General features: G+C 32.2%; 1 protein-coding gene across 1 annotated transcript; it reads left to right on the top strand.

Moving 5' to 3' along the window:
- The first annotated feature begins 722 nt into the window (after nucleotides 1–722).
- Nucleotides 723–7,178, top strand: LOC139498955 (ankyrin-3-like). The gene is made up of 2 exons (XM_071287549.1): nucleotides 723–1,217; nucleotides 2,723–7,178. Exons 1-2 carry the CDS (start codon nucleotides 743–745, stop codon nucleotides 6,325–6,327), a joined length of 4,080 nt encoding a protein of 1,359 aa, XP_071143650.1. The 5' UTR covers nucleotides 723–742; the 3' UTR covers nucleotides 6,328–7,178.
- The last annotated feature ends 11,292 nt before the right edge of the window (nucleotides 7,179–18,470 follow it).

The following is an 18,470-nucleotide window of genomic DNA, read 5'->3' as shown; positions in this document are numbered from 1 at the left end:
TATACCAAATTAAGAATAACCCGATTTACAGACATCGGGTAATTTAGATATGTAATGTAGCATTTATTCAAATACAAGTAATTAAAACTGTCTGTAATTGACAATTACATTTCAATAACAACTCATTTTCATTTAAATTTCGGAAGAGAAGTTTCCCTCACCAGATATCTCACTTTTACCCTTCTCATATACTGGCGGAATTTTAAAATAGTTGCTGAAGATCAAATTTATTTTAACTATAAAGCAATGTATGATACTAGTGTACGTATCATTTAAGAAGTGCATGATTTCAATATTTTGTCTAAATTTCTATGACTAGTTATTTTCAGGTAGTTAATTACATTTTATAAAAAGTCAAAGTCATCTACAAATTATTAAAAGTAGGCCCATTAAATAAATTTAAAATAGACAAAAAATTGATGTTTGATTTAAAAAAAAAATGAAATACTTTTTTAAACTTCAGCTTCGTACTTTACAAAGAAGTTAGATAATCATCCTTAACACGATCGCTTGAGATTAGTTTATTCACATTTAATCGAAAAACAAATAGTACTAGCTGATTATATACAATTTTTTTTACAGATACCATGAAATATTAATTTAGAATTAGATATGAAAATTCTTTCCTATCGTTTCCAGAGATTTGATGTTTTTCAGTCAATTTTTGGCATTTCATTTGACATTTTATTTTTATTTTTAGGAAAGAATGGAAGCCAGGGAACAAAGAAACTACAAACGTTTGATGACATTGATACATTTGGCAAACAAAGTATTGGTTATTGTATTGAGAGACAGATTTCCGTCAAGTTCATGTTATGCAAGAATTTTAAAGAATAATAAAAAAAAATTGGAACGGATCGTGAGACATGATCAATTGATGAAAATACTTTATCCACACAACGATGACTACAGAGGAGATTTCAGCGAATTAGATATAACCAATGTTTGCACCCTTCTCCGCAACATAGGAAATTTAGCATCTGCAGCTGAATGGAAAAAAACACCAGTAGATACAGACAGAAGCATTACAGCAAACGTCATTAGAATAAAGAGTATTCGAGATGAAATCTTTCATCATTCTTATGACAGGTATAACGCTATGAGAAATGAAGAGTTTGACGCATGTTGGAAAGAACTCAGACAATGTATCGTGGAACTTGGTGGTAACGGTTATATCAAAGAAATAGACGAAATCTTGCATTCCGACTTAGAAATGGGTACGATCGTTCGTCAATTTTATATAATTAAGATTAATTTCAGGTCGCTTCATTGTTTTTGCATTTGTTTTCAGAGATATAAGTCAAAATCTAAATTTTACTACAGTGCAATTCTTGTCATACCATTCGTGCTGCTAAATCCTGCCCGTCCGACTATCTCTGTTTTTAGATTTTATATTCCTTTTCAAACTGGATATTCACAAGATAGCAAAGTAAACACATTAAGTAATAATGGTAAAAATGTTAGTTATAAATACTCTTTCAATCTTACCCTTAGAAAGACTTCACTAGAATCAATAAACCACTGATATCGTTTAGTATTTTTTATGTCCTATCTAATATCTTTTCTATTTTAACCAAACCTTATATCAATGTAATGTGGATTCCTTTCTACAAACTATCGCTCTTCATTCTGATCGTATAAACCATGACCGCTACATGGAATTATTATATTGACTCAACAATTGCGAAAAGATAATTTAATAACGAAATGTTATAACGTTCACAATTTCGAAGACAAATAAGACTACAATATGTTACCCACTGAAGATACCAACTGACACAGAAATGGATCATAAAAGGACTTTTAACAATGCGTAAAAGGGATACTGTACAGTCAGCTATAAAAGGTGTTGAATGACAAACGAAAATAATTCAAACTAGAAAACTAACAATCTAATGTATTTACAAAATAATTAACGAAAAACAAATAAATATACAACAACACTCGACAACCACGTATTTCCAGACTTCTGACTTGGGATAGACACATAAAGAATGAGGCGGAGTTAAACTAGTTTGTAAGCGCAAAACCTCACTTAACCTTGGATAGTATTGTAATGGCACAATATAGGATAGATATACACAACTTTACATAATTGTTGAATAAAAAACAATTAAAGATTTGCTAAATGCACTGATTTCCTATTTCAAAATAAAGATTCGACTCAAATCACATTAGTTTATCCCCGCGGTGTTTATTGAATAAACTCATCATAGAGACCAGGACTAAATTTTGTATATACGCCAGACGCGCATTTCGTCTACAAAAGACTCATCAGTGACGCTCGAATCCCAAAAAGTTAAAAAGGCAAAATAAAGTACGAAGTTGAAGAGCATTGAGGACCAAAATTCCTAAAAGTTTTGCCAAATACATCTAAGATAATCTATGTCTGAGGTAGAAAAGCCTTAGTATTTCAAAAATTCAAAATTTTGTAAACAGTTAATTTATAATCTATAACCATATCAATGATAATTCATGTCAGCACAAAAGTGCTGACTACTGGGCTGGCTGTTGTTATATGTCAGTGAATTTCGTAAACATATATAAATATATATTTTCTTAATAGCTTTCGGTTAACGATCCCTTTTCAATGATTGGTGTTTTAAAGAAAGGATAACCTCAAATCAAATATATGAGTTAGAGATTTGATTAAAACAATATTACTGAATTTAGGCTATTATAATTCTAAAGACAATTTGCTATTCAAATTTGTATATTGTAGGTCTATCACAAGGAGACAGCAGAAATTTGAACTTAAAAAGGAAAGAACTAAAAACGAGGCGGAAAGAAACAGAGTCATTTGTTGAAACGCATGATTCTAAAGGAATTTTGCAAGTACTGAGAAAGGAACAAATACTTCTTATTCGAGGAGGTCCCGGTTCTGGTAAAACTGTCACTGCATTCTTTACAGCTTTTCAGTTAGAGAAAGAACAGAATTATCAGATAATCCCATCAAAAAATCCAAAGGACATAATGAAGTTTGCAGCTGCAGATGGACAGACAATTTTCATATTTGATGATACATTTGGAAAAGCGACCGTAAATACAGAAATTTATAATAAATGGAAGAAAAGAGACACCATTTTTTATGTCAATGGCATGCTTAAGGATTATCCAAAGTTAAAGCTTATCTTCATCTGTAGATCACAAATCAAGACAGATAGAGTTTTTAGAGAATTTGGAAACGGAGCCTTTTGTTACCTATTAAATATGAACATGAATGAAAAAAAGATGATAGCCAAAAAGTACTACAGAAATTGTCCGAAAGATTTGTTGGATGAAAATTTGTATGCTAATTTGCCATTCTTTCCTCTTTTGTGCAAAAAACATTCGACAAAAGATGACAAAAATGATAACCTGAAAACATGTGCCAACGAAATAATTTCTGAGGACCTCACACTATTACAACATGAAGGACCATTACCGTTTCTAGCGTTAGCTTTTCTAATTGTTTTTAATAACACTATCAAGAAAGGATTATTTACAAACATGACAAACGAGTTGGAAGTGACAGAAAACGTTTTATCTAGCTTAATGCATGAACATATAAATAATCCAAAGCCGTCTCATGGTGAAATTCTGTCAACTTTCTATGACTTAAAAGGAACATATTTAATAGAAAATGAAGATTCATTTAAAGCTATCAATAACACAATGTATGACTTCATTGTGTGTTATGTAGGCAGACACTTTTGCAGAACCATTTTGAAATTTGCGGATGATTCATTTTTCATAGATAGAATACATATTGAGTCATTGAAATCAGCTGACAAATTTAAATCGATATCTCTGCCTTGTAGTTTAGAAAGTAATTACTTTGATAGATTTGTTAGAATTCTAAAACATGGAAATATAAGGAAAGCATTTTCAAATGTTCAGACAAATGACACAGAATATAGATCCAAATTCATCAAACACTGTAGAAAATCTGACATTGACTTGGATAACTTTACTAACTTAGCCGACGGTTGTTCAATCCTTCATGTTTGCGTTAACTCAGGATATGTGGACATAGCAAAGTTCATTCTAAAAAATAACAATGATTTAGCTAATAAGACCGATAGAACTGGAACAGTTCCATTACATGTAGCATGTGCATATGGGTTCTTCGATGTAGCCAAGATGCTGCTAGAATACACATCAAAAATTAATATTATAGACGATAATGCATTAACACCATTGCATATTTGCTGCATGCACGGACACACAAAGTTGGCGGAATTATTGATAAAAAACGGTGCTGACATCAATTTGTGTTCTCCCGAACATGGAACACCTATCTTTTTAGCTGTCCGCAACCAGAGTTTTGAAGTAATAGACCTTTTGCTTAGTAATGATGCAGATGCCAACAAAGGGACTGAGGCTGGAATGACCCCGCTTCATGATGCATGTGCAAATAACCAAAAAGAAACTGTAAATATTTTAGTATATCAGAATAAAGCTGAAATCGACATAAACAAAGTTGATAAAGATGGATGCACACCACTCAATATCACTTGCCAAAAAGGATACAATGACCTTGCAGAAACTTTAATTTGTAATAAACATGTGAAAGCAGCCATAAACAAAGCAGCTTTAAACGGGTTAGCACCAATACATATAGCTGTTTCCAGAAATCACTTACGTTTGACAGAACTGTTGCTTCGACAACATGCGGCAGTCGATAAGCGGAGTCACAAAGGTTTTACTTCATTATATTTTGCATGTGAGAACGGAAATCTAGATATGGTCAAGCTTCTTTTAAGTTACCAAGCAGAAATCAATGGTCATAGTGAGATTTGCAATCGGACACCTCTGCATGCGGCTTACAAAAATAAGCGTCACAACATAGTCAACCATTTACTCAAACAAGTGAATGAAATAAAATCAAGTAATAATAAATATGTGATGTTGTTTACAGCTTGTTTGTTCGGTGACGTAGACGCAGTTAAATACTTTTTAAATAGTAGACTATTATGGATTGATATAAATTATAAGAGAAAAGGAGATACGATGTTGTGCATCGCTTCAAGAAAAATGTATCCGAAATTGGTAGAATTACTGTTGCAACATAAACCTGATATAAATGTTTATTCAGCAACAGGATGGACAGCTCTCTGTTTAGCATGCAAAAATGGGGATAAAGAAACAGTAGAACTGCTAATCAAGCATAAAGCATCTGTACATATTGCTACAAAATCTCGTCTGACTCCTCTTTTCGTATCTTGCCTGTACAGTCATTATCATTTAATTGAAACATTAATACGTCATGGGGCTTATGTGGACGAAGGCGATCTAAATGGATGGACACCGCTTCAGATTTCATGTTATATCGGAGACACGGAAATGGTTAAAATTCTTTTAAAATGTAAAGCAAAGGTAGATTCGGAGGAAGAGGTTTGTTGGAAAGAAGAAAGTAAAATACACAAAAAAATGAAACCGACGCCGTTATGCATAGCATGTGCGCAATGTGATGAACATGCAGTAAATGTATTGATCAACGCAGGCGCAGACATAAACCAAGGGTGTGTGTCTGATGACTTTATTGCTACATTACATGCATGCGACAGTTACGTTGAGTCAAGATTTGAATCAGGCCATATTAGTTCAAAGGAAACATTTGACGCAAAAGCAAACCTTACCCCGCTTCAAATTGCATGCTATAAAAAGCGCATAGATGTGATTAAACTGTTGCTGAAAAATAAAGCTGCGGTCAATATTTGTTCACCAAAAGGTATTATAACAAACGATACAATAAGTCATATGAAATATGAAGATATAATGAGAAAGAATGCAGAAACGTCTCCACAAGTTTCGCCATTGAATATAGCAATTAGGACAGGTCAGATAGGCATCGTAAGAACATTACTTGAAAATGGCGCAAACATTAATAGACCAACTACAACAGGGTGCACACCTTTGCACTTAGCTATTCAAAACGATCAAACTAATAGTCTCGAATTGATTAAATTACTCCTTAAAAGCAAATATAAATGTGACGTGAACAACTATATGCCAGGTGTAGGAACACCCCTTTACTTAGCATGCAGTAGAAATCAACTGCCAATTGTGGAAAAGTTGATTAAGAGAAAGGCGAATGTAAACCAAGTTGGAGACGGTGGCCAAACAGCTTTACAGGTTGCGTGTTACCGAGGAAATACAGACATAGTACATGAGTTGTTATGTCATAGAGCTGAACTTAATTCAGACGGGCAGCGAGGTCCAGATCCGTTAGAAATTGCTACAAAACAGAGTTTGTCGGATATTAACTCCTTACTTATGGAATATAATGCTACCATCGGAACAACAACATGCTTTAAAATGATGAATCCGTTTAGAAATAAGTAAGAAGAGGCTATTTGGTCACCCATAAATACCAGGGACAGACTGCTTACAGTTACTTCACTCCTGTTTTGTGTATTGACCTAAGGACGAGAGTGAAAACATCTGAGTAGATGAAAAACGTAAAAAAAGACCAAGTTCCTGCCTGTCATGCCGAAATACGTTTGATCGTTCTTATTTTTTACTTAATGTTTGAAGTGTGTGAGCAAATCGATTGGGCATAAGAATCCGTAATATGTTACTGTTAAAGGAGTAGGTCCGGTAAGGACCGATTGTGGCCTCAAATTTCAAGTTCATCCGACGAAAGATTTTGACCGCTTTTTAAACACTTAAGTGTCTATTTCATTTGAATCAATTTCGTTTATGTGAACAATTTTAACTGTTTTAATCATTAAAAACGATCCGATTCAAGATCAAATATGAAAAATCTACAAAATATGCCGAAAAATGTCACTTTTTAGATGTTTTTTGTCAAAAATGAAAGTGGCCGCATCCGTGTTCATCCTCAACCTTTAAATATGTTATGTATTATCATAAAATACAACTAACATTTCAATATTATGGATGAACACGAATGCGGCCACTTTCGTTTTACACGAAAACCGTCTAAAATTTAACAAAAATGCTAAAATTGTGAAGATTTCAGTAATTTAGCATGACTTAATGGTGCTAGTACCCATTATATGTGCATTGTATTGTCAAAAACAGCCCATATTTATGTAGCAGAAGCATTCTACTGTCAAATAAATAACTAAAAGTTTTCATTTTCACAATTTTGTAAAACTGCTATATTTTGAGGCCAAAAAGGGGTCTTACCGGACCTACTCCTTTGTCATTTGTTTGCTATTAAAACTATTAACGGATATACTTATTTTCTGTTATGCTCCGATATCTGAAGATGCAATATTAATTATTTAAATAAGGAAAAATTCAAAGTTTGGAAATGAAATTAAAGTATTTAATTTTTTGTTCAAAACACGTTTTCAACAGTTCTACTGATGCAGCATGCATATATAAGGTCAACAAATTCTGACATTTACTTTTGACGCATACATTTATAACGTGTTGTTTTAATATCTTAGTATGCCAAAACTATTTAGAACAATGTATATCGTTGTGTAGTCGTCCGGCGTCTTTAAAAAAAGTCAAACTCAGGGAGACCAATTCAGAAGAACTAAATTTCTTAGCAACATGAACCCAACCAAAAACTTGGGTGAATCCTGGTGCTCCGTAATAATAATTAGTTCATGCTTCACATGTGACAACAGTTGTGGTGTCATTGTAATAATAGACCTAGTAATTGGGCTAAAATGTGTAGGTTTCTTTCGGTCGGTAAAAGGGGACGGGTTTGTAGTTTTGAGAGCTTATGAGCATTTCCACTATCATCATTGACACATATTCCATAAGGAACATAAATATATCAAGATGAAATTAAATTTCGTATACAGTGTTCCATTCTGTCGGGTGGCTGTTTGTAAGTGTGTTTTTTCTTCTTAAATTTTAGTATGCCAGAGAAAAAAGAAGATCATAGATATTGTTACAATTCAATCATGTAAAAAGTAAAATCCGAAACATACAGAACTCCGAGGAAAATTCAGACCAAAAAGTCCCAAATTTCAAATTCAAAAGCTGAAACACATCAAACGAATAGCTAGCAACTGTCATATGTCTGACTTGGTTCAGGCATTAATTCTGGTTTATATGCCAGTCGTATAAAACTTCATTATGTTGACGACATGTCTGAACAAAACAAACAGATATAATAGGTAAAAATGTCAGAATAGTGGCACAGCAGTCAACATTTTGTTTTAACCTGAATCACTAAAAACAAACACATACGTAACAAAGAAGCACAAAAAAGCATACAGACAGGGTACAAAAGCAATTAATAAATATAAGCATACACAAATTTACCATAGCGTAATAACATACGGACGGGATGTATAAGTACAGAGCCACGTCATATGGAACAAAGAAACTAAAAAAGGCTAATAGACAAAGCATATTAGCAAAAATGAAAGACACGAATATAAAACTTGTACCAGAGATCAATGACGAGTACAGAGTCACGTCATGTTCTAAGAAGGAACACAAAAATGTATATAGACTAATCACATTAAATAAGTATAAGAGAAGAATACAAAATGATCAATATACAATTATTTAAAAAAACAAAAACATATAACAATTAAAAACCAATTCTTCAGAGAACAATTGAAGGTCTTTCCACCTCGATAATAAGAATGAAATTTAAAAAACGATATTAGAAATTTCACTCCTTGTTGATGTAATTTGGTACCTCAAACTGATATAAAACAATAAGATAAATAGGTATATGCAAAAGACTTAATTGTTTTATAATGAACAAGAAATAATTTTTAGCAAAGGTCAAAATATAGAACGTCAAATTGACCTTTAAAGACCCGAGGTCAATCACTTGTATGGTTGTGGAGAAATACAGATTTCGAATACGTAAGGGGAGAAAACTCCTATAAGGGTTAACCAAAACTCTTCGACTTGTTGCGCCTTATTGTAAACAGTAATTTGGCAAACACATCATATCATTTACTGTCACAGTTTCTGTGGAATAACGATAACAAGCAAAATTCAAAATTTAGAACATGACCTTGACCTTTGACCTTGACCTCAATTTCCTTCAAATGGACCAAGGATTTCATATATAAAGACTGTAGGCCTCTACGACTTATAACGTATGAATTTATCCAACAAATCGCTTATCTTAAATTTTCAAAGGGAAATAACTTCCATAAGATGTCTTCCGATCACTCAAGTCAAAATAAACCGAATCATTCCCAAGAGTAGACGAACAATTTGGTGAAAACAGTTTGCTAAAATCTTTTACGGTTTTAGAGATATAGCGATAACAAGAAAAAAGGGATGCGGGGAGATAACTCCTATAAGAATAAGTGTTCGGTCACACAGGGTGAGTTTCGAAACCCCCATTACTGTACAACATCATTGGCCAAAAAATCCATTCTATATGTTGTAAGACAAAAAAGCATCTCAGACGGCAGAAGAAAAAAAAAAAAAAATTAAAAACCAATTGTTCAGAATTGAAGGTCTTTCCATCAAAACAATGTATTTTGATATGAAAGTTGTGAAACTAAGTTCAAAATGTCATTTCAATCGTCAAATGATAGCTTCTAGTACGCTGATTCCAAAAATATTTGGTTTCCATACATTTTTTTTAAATAAGGGAGATAATTTGTTACTTCCGGTTTGAAAAATGTTACTTATGATTATATTTGAATATTTACTTGACACTGATTCCAAAAATATCTGGTTCTATATACTTTTATATTAATAAAGTACAAAAAATAGCTACTTCCGGTTTACAAAAGGTCACTTCCGGTTGTTTCTTTCAAGGTTAAATGATTTGATACCTTTTTCCAAAAGTTTCATAGCTTTATCATGTATACATATAAAATAAAAGCAAAGGTCAAAATCTAGAACGTCAAATTAAGCTATGACCTTGAGATCCATTTCAAGGTCATGAACTAAGGACCTCAAATCAAAAGACCATAGGTCTTAATTATATTTGGTTAATGACTTATATCACCAAACACGTATTTTTAAATACAAGAGGGGAGAAAACTCCCTTTTACGTTCAACGTGCCCTTGCAATAAAAATTTATGTGTTACGACATGTCGCAACTAACAATTTAGTAAAAACAATTTGTTGATATCTTATACGGTCTTTGGATATAAGTGAAAATAAGCCAAATTCAAATATTAGAATATGACCTTGACCTTTGACCTTGACCTAATTTTCATTTTTTTGGACCAAGGACCTCAAATCAAAAGATCCTAGGTCTCTATCACTTATGGTTTATAAGATAGAAATGCATATCACTTATATCAGATGCATAAGGGGAAATAACTCTCATATGGAGCGGTCATATTGCTTCGGTCAAAATAGGACAAATCATGCAAAGGATATAACGAGCAATTTTGTAAAATAAATTTGTCGTTATCTTTTACGGTTGCGAAGGAGTTGTGAGCACAAAGAAAACAGTGTTTGGGGAGATAACTCCTACAAAGAAAAGTATTCGGTTACGCAGGGTAAATTTCAAAAGCGCATAAACTGTTTGATATCATATACCAAATATCAAAGCGACAGATTGTGAAACAAATGTTTATCGCAAGAACAAAATTAGGCGGAAGAAAAAAAAAAAAAAAAAAATAATCAGAAGAAAAACAATAGGTCTTTCCACAGAAAAGTGGAAAGACCTAATAATCAGAAGAAAAACAAAAGGTCTTTCCACGAAAAGTGGAAAGACCTAATAAGTACATTTATCTTTTACCCTTGACAGATGGCAGATAACGGTACAAACCTTATACCTATGTTTATCGTCATATCGAGAAAAAAAAAAACAATCGTCGACGTCGTGTCGTGTTTACGTTTAGCAAATCTGAAATTTATTATATACAAATACGTACCGATAAGTTTGAAACAAAGTGATTGACATACTGCTCTTTCTTAGCGTTATTCTTTTTCAACTAGTTGTATTATGGCAATTATGTCAAACATGTGTATCTCCTTATTTTGATATTTGCAGGAAATGTTTTATAGCCGAGCCTGTAATGCAGCAGTTGCCGTTTGTTTATGTGTTATTTATTTGTTTTCGTTCATTTTTTCTACATAGATTAGGCCGTAAGTTTTCTCGTTTAAATTGTGTAACATTGTTATTTCGGTGCCTTTTATAGCTTACAATGCGGTATGGGATTTGCTCATTGTCGAAGGCCGTACGGTGATCTATAGTTGTTAGTTTTTAGGTCATTTTGGTATCTTGTGGAGAGTTGTCTCATTGGCAATCATACCACATATTCTTATTTTTTTATATTGTTTGTCTACTGCGATGAACATAAACTAATTGTATAAAAAAAAACTGTGTACTCTTTGGACAATATTTCGCGTTAGTATTTAACGTTAGCCGATGCCTCTTTTATTTCATTTACAATACACATTTAATAAAAGAAATAGTTTTAGTTTTTATCATATATGTTTGTACTTAAGTTCTTGAAAACGTTCACTTTTATCAGCATCACAAGTTTGAATTCATCAAATAAAACATCTCTGATATGCTACCAATAAATGAGTGAGTAGTTAAGTTATGTATACATTTGTAATACTTATGCTTCTTTTAATAACATGTATACCTGTGTTATACTATTGAAAAACCATAGCTTAGTATTATTGATTGATAAGGGAAAATCATGCATATCGTTTTTCAAAAACATACTCATAACAACATAAGATATGCTTCCCAATAATATTCAATACAATTGGGAACAACAGGCCGCTCATGCTTCAAAAGTTTGTATACAGTATGATTGCAAAATATAATGAAATCATTGATCAATTGAAAGAATACATGAAAATTAAGTGTATGCAACTTAAAATTACAATAGAATATTTAAACGTTCTTAAATATTCGTTCATTTAGTATAAGACTTTGGTGTATTAATGTTATAAGTATTATAAATGATTTAAATAAACGTTACGTCATGTCTAATGACGAAATCATAAGTGAACGTATTTTTCTGACGAAACGTTGGTTATGTTCCAAATTAAATTTTATCTTGATCTTAAAGTTTACTTAAATTTTTATGACTATGGAATATTTTCGGTCGTTATAATTTTTTTGGTGATAAAAGATATAGTGTATAAATGAAGCAGCCAAGTTTGCTACCCATTGAAATTTAAATACAAAAACATAAAAATAACTAATGCACGGTGGGTATGGTTGTCCTGCGAGAGAACGTACTGTGCTGGTGATTTGGTCCTGATGGGTGCTGGTGGGTCCTGATTCTGTGCTGGTGGGTTTGTTTACATTGTATCAGAACGGCAATAAAACGACTGTTTTGTTGCTTAATTTTTCTCTGATGCGTCATAAGTACCATGCAAAGTATATTACAACAATATAAAATTGCAAAAGTCGTGCAAGTTCGTTAAACGGAATTGTCCTGACGATGTGCTGGTGATAAGAAAAACGGTCCTGGTTCTGTGCTCCTATGTCCTGGTTCTGTGCCTTTATATTTTAGTTAAAAGTGGCAAATATTCAGTCAAGATCATTGATGCTGTACTGTTATTGACTACTAGTAATTAACTGTTGTCTGCTTTCTTGAAATTGACATTGTTATGAATCTGTTTACTGTTATTATGAGAGAAAAAAAACCCCTATTTTTTATTCTTTTTATAATTAACTGTGATTTTATTTATTGGCCTGTTAATGGAACCCTTCTTGCCCCCTTTTGAGATAAGAAAATATGTTTACGATTTTCGGGATTACGTTCATTTTGCAAGATCGCCAAAATACGTTGTAATTTATACAATACTTATATAAAGTAGATGATGTTGTATGTTTGTTGTCAATGGACAAAATTCCATAAGAAACCAAAGAAAGTATGTGTTAACAACCATACGTCATTGTACGACCTTCAACAATAACCCATAAAATAAAAATGTAAAAGGTTTTGTATAAAAATGGAGAGCAAAAATATAGAAGAAAGGACTTTCTGAGCGTTTGAATCATATGTCTTTAGCAGCTTAAAACACATTTGTTTGTGAAAAATTGAGTGCTGACTATAAGAATGACAATAGTATTGCGGGTTTGTTTGTTGTTTTTTTTGAGGGGGGATGGGGGATAAGTTAGAGCGAGGTTACAGTGAAAGTGTTAAGCTTGGAATAGTTTCCCGTAAGCTTTAAAAGTTGTATTTTAAAAGAAAAATGTATCTTACAGCTATTAAGAATCACTTGCTGTATCTGTAAGATTTTTTCAACATATTTTTTTTGTCTGAACGGTTATCAGGTATATTTTTTTCGAAAGTTCGAGAGAACACTAAAAAAAATCACTATTTTATGAAAGGACAGACTAGAATATGTCAGAGAATATGTCAGAGAATGAAGACGAGATAACCTATAGAACATTAACAAAACTAAGATTTCTTAGCTTTTTCATTTCAAAATTCCAAAATAAATAAAAAATTTTGATAAAGAATTACAGGGGAGGAAGTGAACAATGTGTCCTACTTTTCTATATTTAAATATTTTTATGAATAAAAAATCAAATGTGCCTTAATTATGATTGAAAATGAGTAAATGGAAAAACTACCAAACTAAAATACATTTTTATTATAATATTGGTAATATCACTAAGCTTTTAAGTTTTGTGTGTCAAACACACCATCTCTGTAGTAATGACTCCTTATTAAGATATTTCACATCTCCATTTTTTTTCTGAATTTTTTTATATTGTGAATTCTTAGTATTATTATATTAAAATGTAGACTTAATTTATATTTAAAAAAACTGAATCTAAAGCCAGATAAATCAAACATTTTTGTTTCTATCTATCCGTTTTCAGGACTTTAACAATCAACGTAAACACGCCTGGAAAGTAAAATGCGTACTCGGCTGTCTGTAATCGACCATTTTTAGACACCCTCCTAAAAAACAAGCCGGGGTGGGGGTTCAGAGATTCAAATTAAGTACTTAGATCAATATTTTATATTTTCGTGTATGGTTTATCACCCCTCCTGTGGCCTGTCAATTACGAAAATGTGCAAACTGCAATAGTATCAAAACAGCACAGACAATGAATAATAGAGATATAATTTTGTACATATACATGTATCAAGGGGAAACTTCTTGCAAAACATTATTATTTATAGTTCATTATTGTATTTAGTAGAAAAAAAGAATGTGGTGAAAATAAAATCACTATTTTTGTAGAAAATTCACAGACATTTGTACAGAAATTTTTGTTATGTTTAGCATGGGATCAACACAAGGGTACATTATCCTCAAAAATCTATTTAAAAGTATTTGAAACTAACGTTTGCTTTGTTAATTGTGCCTTCAATTTCAAAAATTAAAATATCTCGTAACTCCATACTACCAATCGAGTATAAAACAAGTAAATAAGTTTAAAAAAGAAATTCTTAGATTAAACACCTAGATTTAACTTCAAAAAGTCATAACAGTTTAAAACAATACAAATCTACACACACAAATAACTGGCTTAATTTCAACTGATTTTCAACCCGAATCGCTATAAGATCATATATAAGCTCAACTGTGTCGATGGATCGTGTGAGGTTCATTTATTGTCTTGGCGTCCGTATTACAATGACCAAATGTTACCAAATGATTTTTTCAAGAGTGAATCTAGGAAAAACAATATTCATCAACAAACCAGACCACTGTCTGTTAAAATGTATTCGAGTTTTTAGTTACAGCCGATTCCATTGAGTATGTAGGCAAATGTTATATCTTTGGTTAGCTTGCTTGTTAGCTAAACCGTGAAGTCATTGTTAGGTAAGGTCTATACCCTCCTTTCGAATTAGCCTGGTCCTACAGACAGAAAGATGTGTCATTTGTCGGACTAGTCTACTCTTAAAGCTCATAACCTAACAATGACTTTTCTGTTCAGCATGCAAGATAACCAACGATATTCCCTTTGTCTACACACTCATTGAAATCGGCTTTAATAAATGTTCAAGCAATTAGGGCAAAACTTACCGAGTAAAAAAAATCAAAATGTCTATCACCTTGCACATTTCAGAAAATTCAGATCAGATAACGAAACTTGGTCCAGCAACATTTATAAGCAATTTAAGATTTTGACCCTCACAGTTTCCATTCACCACAAATATTCTCGTTACAACGAATCAAATACCAGTTGCAGCCTTTTGTTTATCTATTAATATATGTATACGGATAAAGTTATGAAAGGCACCAGGGTCACCAGGGTGAGGAGTCCATGTCATCTGAAATAAATGCTAAGCATAGATCTAGAAAGCGACAGATAATCATGGCATTAAAAAAACTCTCTTCTTTTCGACTTTTTTCGAACAAATTGACACATAAAATGAATTATATAGTATTATGGAATTTTTAAATTGTGTTCAATTCATTGGTTACACCTTTTACTAGGATAACAGTCCTGTCAAGTATGAGCTGGGTAAAATATTTCAGAAAAGAAGATGGAAATGAGAAAGTTTCCGTGCGTCAGGTTCAATAGCATACGAACAGCTAACATGTCTTGTCAGGGTGGAAGCTAATAAGTCCACGAAAATTTGGTTTAAAACCTTTATTCGTTCCAACAAAGATATTGTGATTTTGTTGAGGATTTAACCATCTACGACAACAAATTTTTTTTTTTTTAGAACTTACAGCTCTTCTATAAATATATGCAAAGCAAACCATTGATTAAATTGCTTGCTATGATTGTTTGGATGTTTGTAAACGACAGGTAAGTAGTCTGTTTACTATATACTACAATTCATTTGGAAAATAAACATTAACTTCAATTCCTGTCAGTTTGTATTTGTCCAATCAAATCCCAGTATGTATTGAAACTCCGCCTACCTATTGTTTGAAAACATCCAAGCAAACATAGCAAGCAAGTCAATCAAAGTTTTTTTTTGCATGCTTTTATAGAAGAGCTGTACTATATAATGCAAGGAAGCGTTTAAGTCTTTCGCCAAAAAATATTATCAATTTCTTTTTGTCCTATGTAAACTTACATACCATTTCCTTCCATTCATGATCATTAAATTGAACTGTAAAATATTGCTTGGTACCTTCTTAATTCCTTTATGAGTCTTATGTAAACATAATTATGACAATAACTGTTGTGAGAACAAGATTCACTGCACACTTTTAAAGTTCTGCTTCATCAAACATTAAAATGTGAACTTAAGTTTTGAGACTTTTTTAATCTACACGATTGGGATTTTTGTATATGAGAACATGGTTTATCTATTAGTTGAAAATGCGGCTTTGAACTAGCTTTCAGTACCTGCAAGCATTCGTTATTCAATAATGTGTGTCTTTGTGTTATTATTTTATATAATAAATTGTTGTGTTGGTACACCACTGTAACAATGAAGGAGGAAATGAGGAGGGTTGGTTGGGTGGAAGTGGGGAGGGGTATGCGGAGCGCTAACAAACATGTCTATGCGGCATTGGCTTTGATCATTGTTGAAGCATCAATGTAAGGGCATTTAAAATAGAGGGTAAACTTTTTAATGGTTTACATATGAACCCATAAGAAACAAAATTGAAAAATCTCAACCGTTTTCTTCCATTTTTTATGAGTGAAAACGTCAAAAATCATTATTTTCGTCTTTGTTTACATTTTTTCATTGATCACCAGCACCCGTCAGGACCAAATCACCAGCACAGTACGTTCTCTCGCAGGACATCCATACCCACCGTGTAATGGTGTTTTATTAAAATGTGACAATAACAAATAATTACATTAGATGTATGTTTCATTATGATACTTTATTCTGATTGGCTAACTGCACATCACGTGTTATTCCGTAAGCAATTGCATTGCTCAATAAAAAATTTCATTCATGATAACACGTGGTCCCACAATAAAGTGCACAGGTGAATTAAATAAAACAAAAATAAAATTCGTGTTTTCATGATCATTGCTAAAAAAATGTAATTATAAGTATTGAATGCTTCTTTTTGTAACTTCATAGGGGTGTTAAAGCGTTGACCGTGTGCTCATTTTTAGTATGAAGCGCTTCCGCGCTTCATACAAAATGTACTTCGGTCAACGCTTTTACACCCCAATAAAGTTACAGAAAGAAGCATTCAATTCTTAAATGAAAAACGACATAAATTTGAACGATGAATTGATTTTAAAGCTTTTTTTACTAAGTTGTGTACCGTCTGTGTCATGAATTTTTGTAAACATTTTGGTGTAAACTAAAGTTTAATATTTAGGAAATAACTGTATTGTATTTTAAGCTCCGACGGCATCAATTGGGGATTTGATAGTCGCAAATTAAGTTTACTGGCGACGCGTCAGCGGAGACAGTAAACGGGTATTTGCGACCATCAAATCCCCAATTTATGCTGTCGGAGCTTAAAATACAATATTGTTATCTCCATTCTAATGAAACTGACAGAAAACAACGTTAAAACATGTAATTAAAATCTGTCATATGCCGTCTGCGCTTGCGCGTACGTCCCATATCATCAATTGTCAATTGATGCCATATAGGAAAGTGACGTTATCCAATCAAAATGAACGTTACAAACGTTGTTGCATTAGAATTATCAATTACTAGTATGAACTTATTATGTATTTTATTTAATTTCATGATAGCTTAGCTCTGATCATCACTTCATACCAGTTACAGCTGAGTAGTATTTCATTTCATTTAGTGATCCCTCATTTCTGATTATCAATTCGAACCAGTAACAGCTGAGTGGTATTTTATTTTTAGTATTTAAGAGGTTAATACGTGATAAATGGACCTACGACGAAGGTACACATATAACATTTTATAACGCATTGACTGAGTGAAAGTCCTTAATTTATTTATTACATATATTGTATTACATATGAAAAAAAAATGTATAAGAAAATGGCGTTAAATGTTCTTTCTGTGTATTTGTAAATTGTATTTTGCAAGAATTCTAACACATTTGTAACATGTTCCTAGAAATATAAATATTCTTTGAACAGCTTCATATCTTGTTGCATTAGCTTTCTTGTACTCTTTGCCTCTGCGTTTATCATACAGTTCTTTAAATCTCCTGTTAAACTTGCAAATTTTGTTTTCGTGTGACGTCATGACGTCCTAAATATAAAAATTAAATATTGACTGTCAATATACATATAAATGAAACATAGCGTCAATATAAATATAAATAGAAACAAGGCTTCGAACACTTAAACTAACCTTCGAAACACGTGATCGTAATATCCATTGAAAACAGTACAATGCTATACCATATGTAACATTAAAATTTCCGTAAAAAAAATCCAATAGCTTCGAAAGACTATTATTAAAATTCTAACTACGAAAAAACCCACCTGATGAATAGTTGTTTCCTTATGAACAATATTAACAAACGAAAAACTACATGTACATGTACTGAACATCAGATTACTGACTTATGACAGGTGCGTAGAAATGCAGCAGGTTTTCACATTTTAATAGTACCAATATTCACCCTTATTTGAAACACTAGTGTAACATCACAACATAGAAACATACTATAAAATATCAATTGAATTGACACATTCAACATTTCCATTCTCAACTTGTGAACATACACTAAACGAATGACTTTGATTTATGATACAATGTAAGTA

The sequence above is a fragment of the Mytilus edulis genome, chromosome 12 (assembly GCF_963676685.1).
Source record: "Mytilus edulis chromosome 12, xbMytEdul2.2, whole genome shotgun sequence".
Classification (NCBI taxonomy): domain Eukaryota; kingdom Metazoa; phylum Mollusca; class Bivalvia; order Mytilida; family Mytilidae; genus Mytilus; species Mytilus edulis.
The sequence above is the reverse complement of the archived record's forward strand: the minus strand, read 5'-3'. Positions and strand labels throughout refer to the sequence as shown.

Excerpts from the sequence above, each read along its gene's own strand:
- LOC139498955 (XM_071287549.1), top strand. The coding sequence starts at position 743 with ATGACATTGATACATTTGGCAAACAAAGTATTGGTTATTGTATTGAGA. Across the intron at positions 1,218-2,722 it reads GCATTCCGACTTAGAAATGG|GTCTATCACAAGGAGACAGC; the intron begins GTACGATCGTTC and ends TGTATATTGTAG.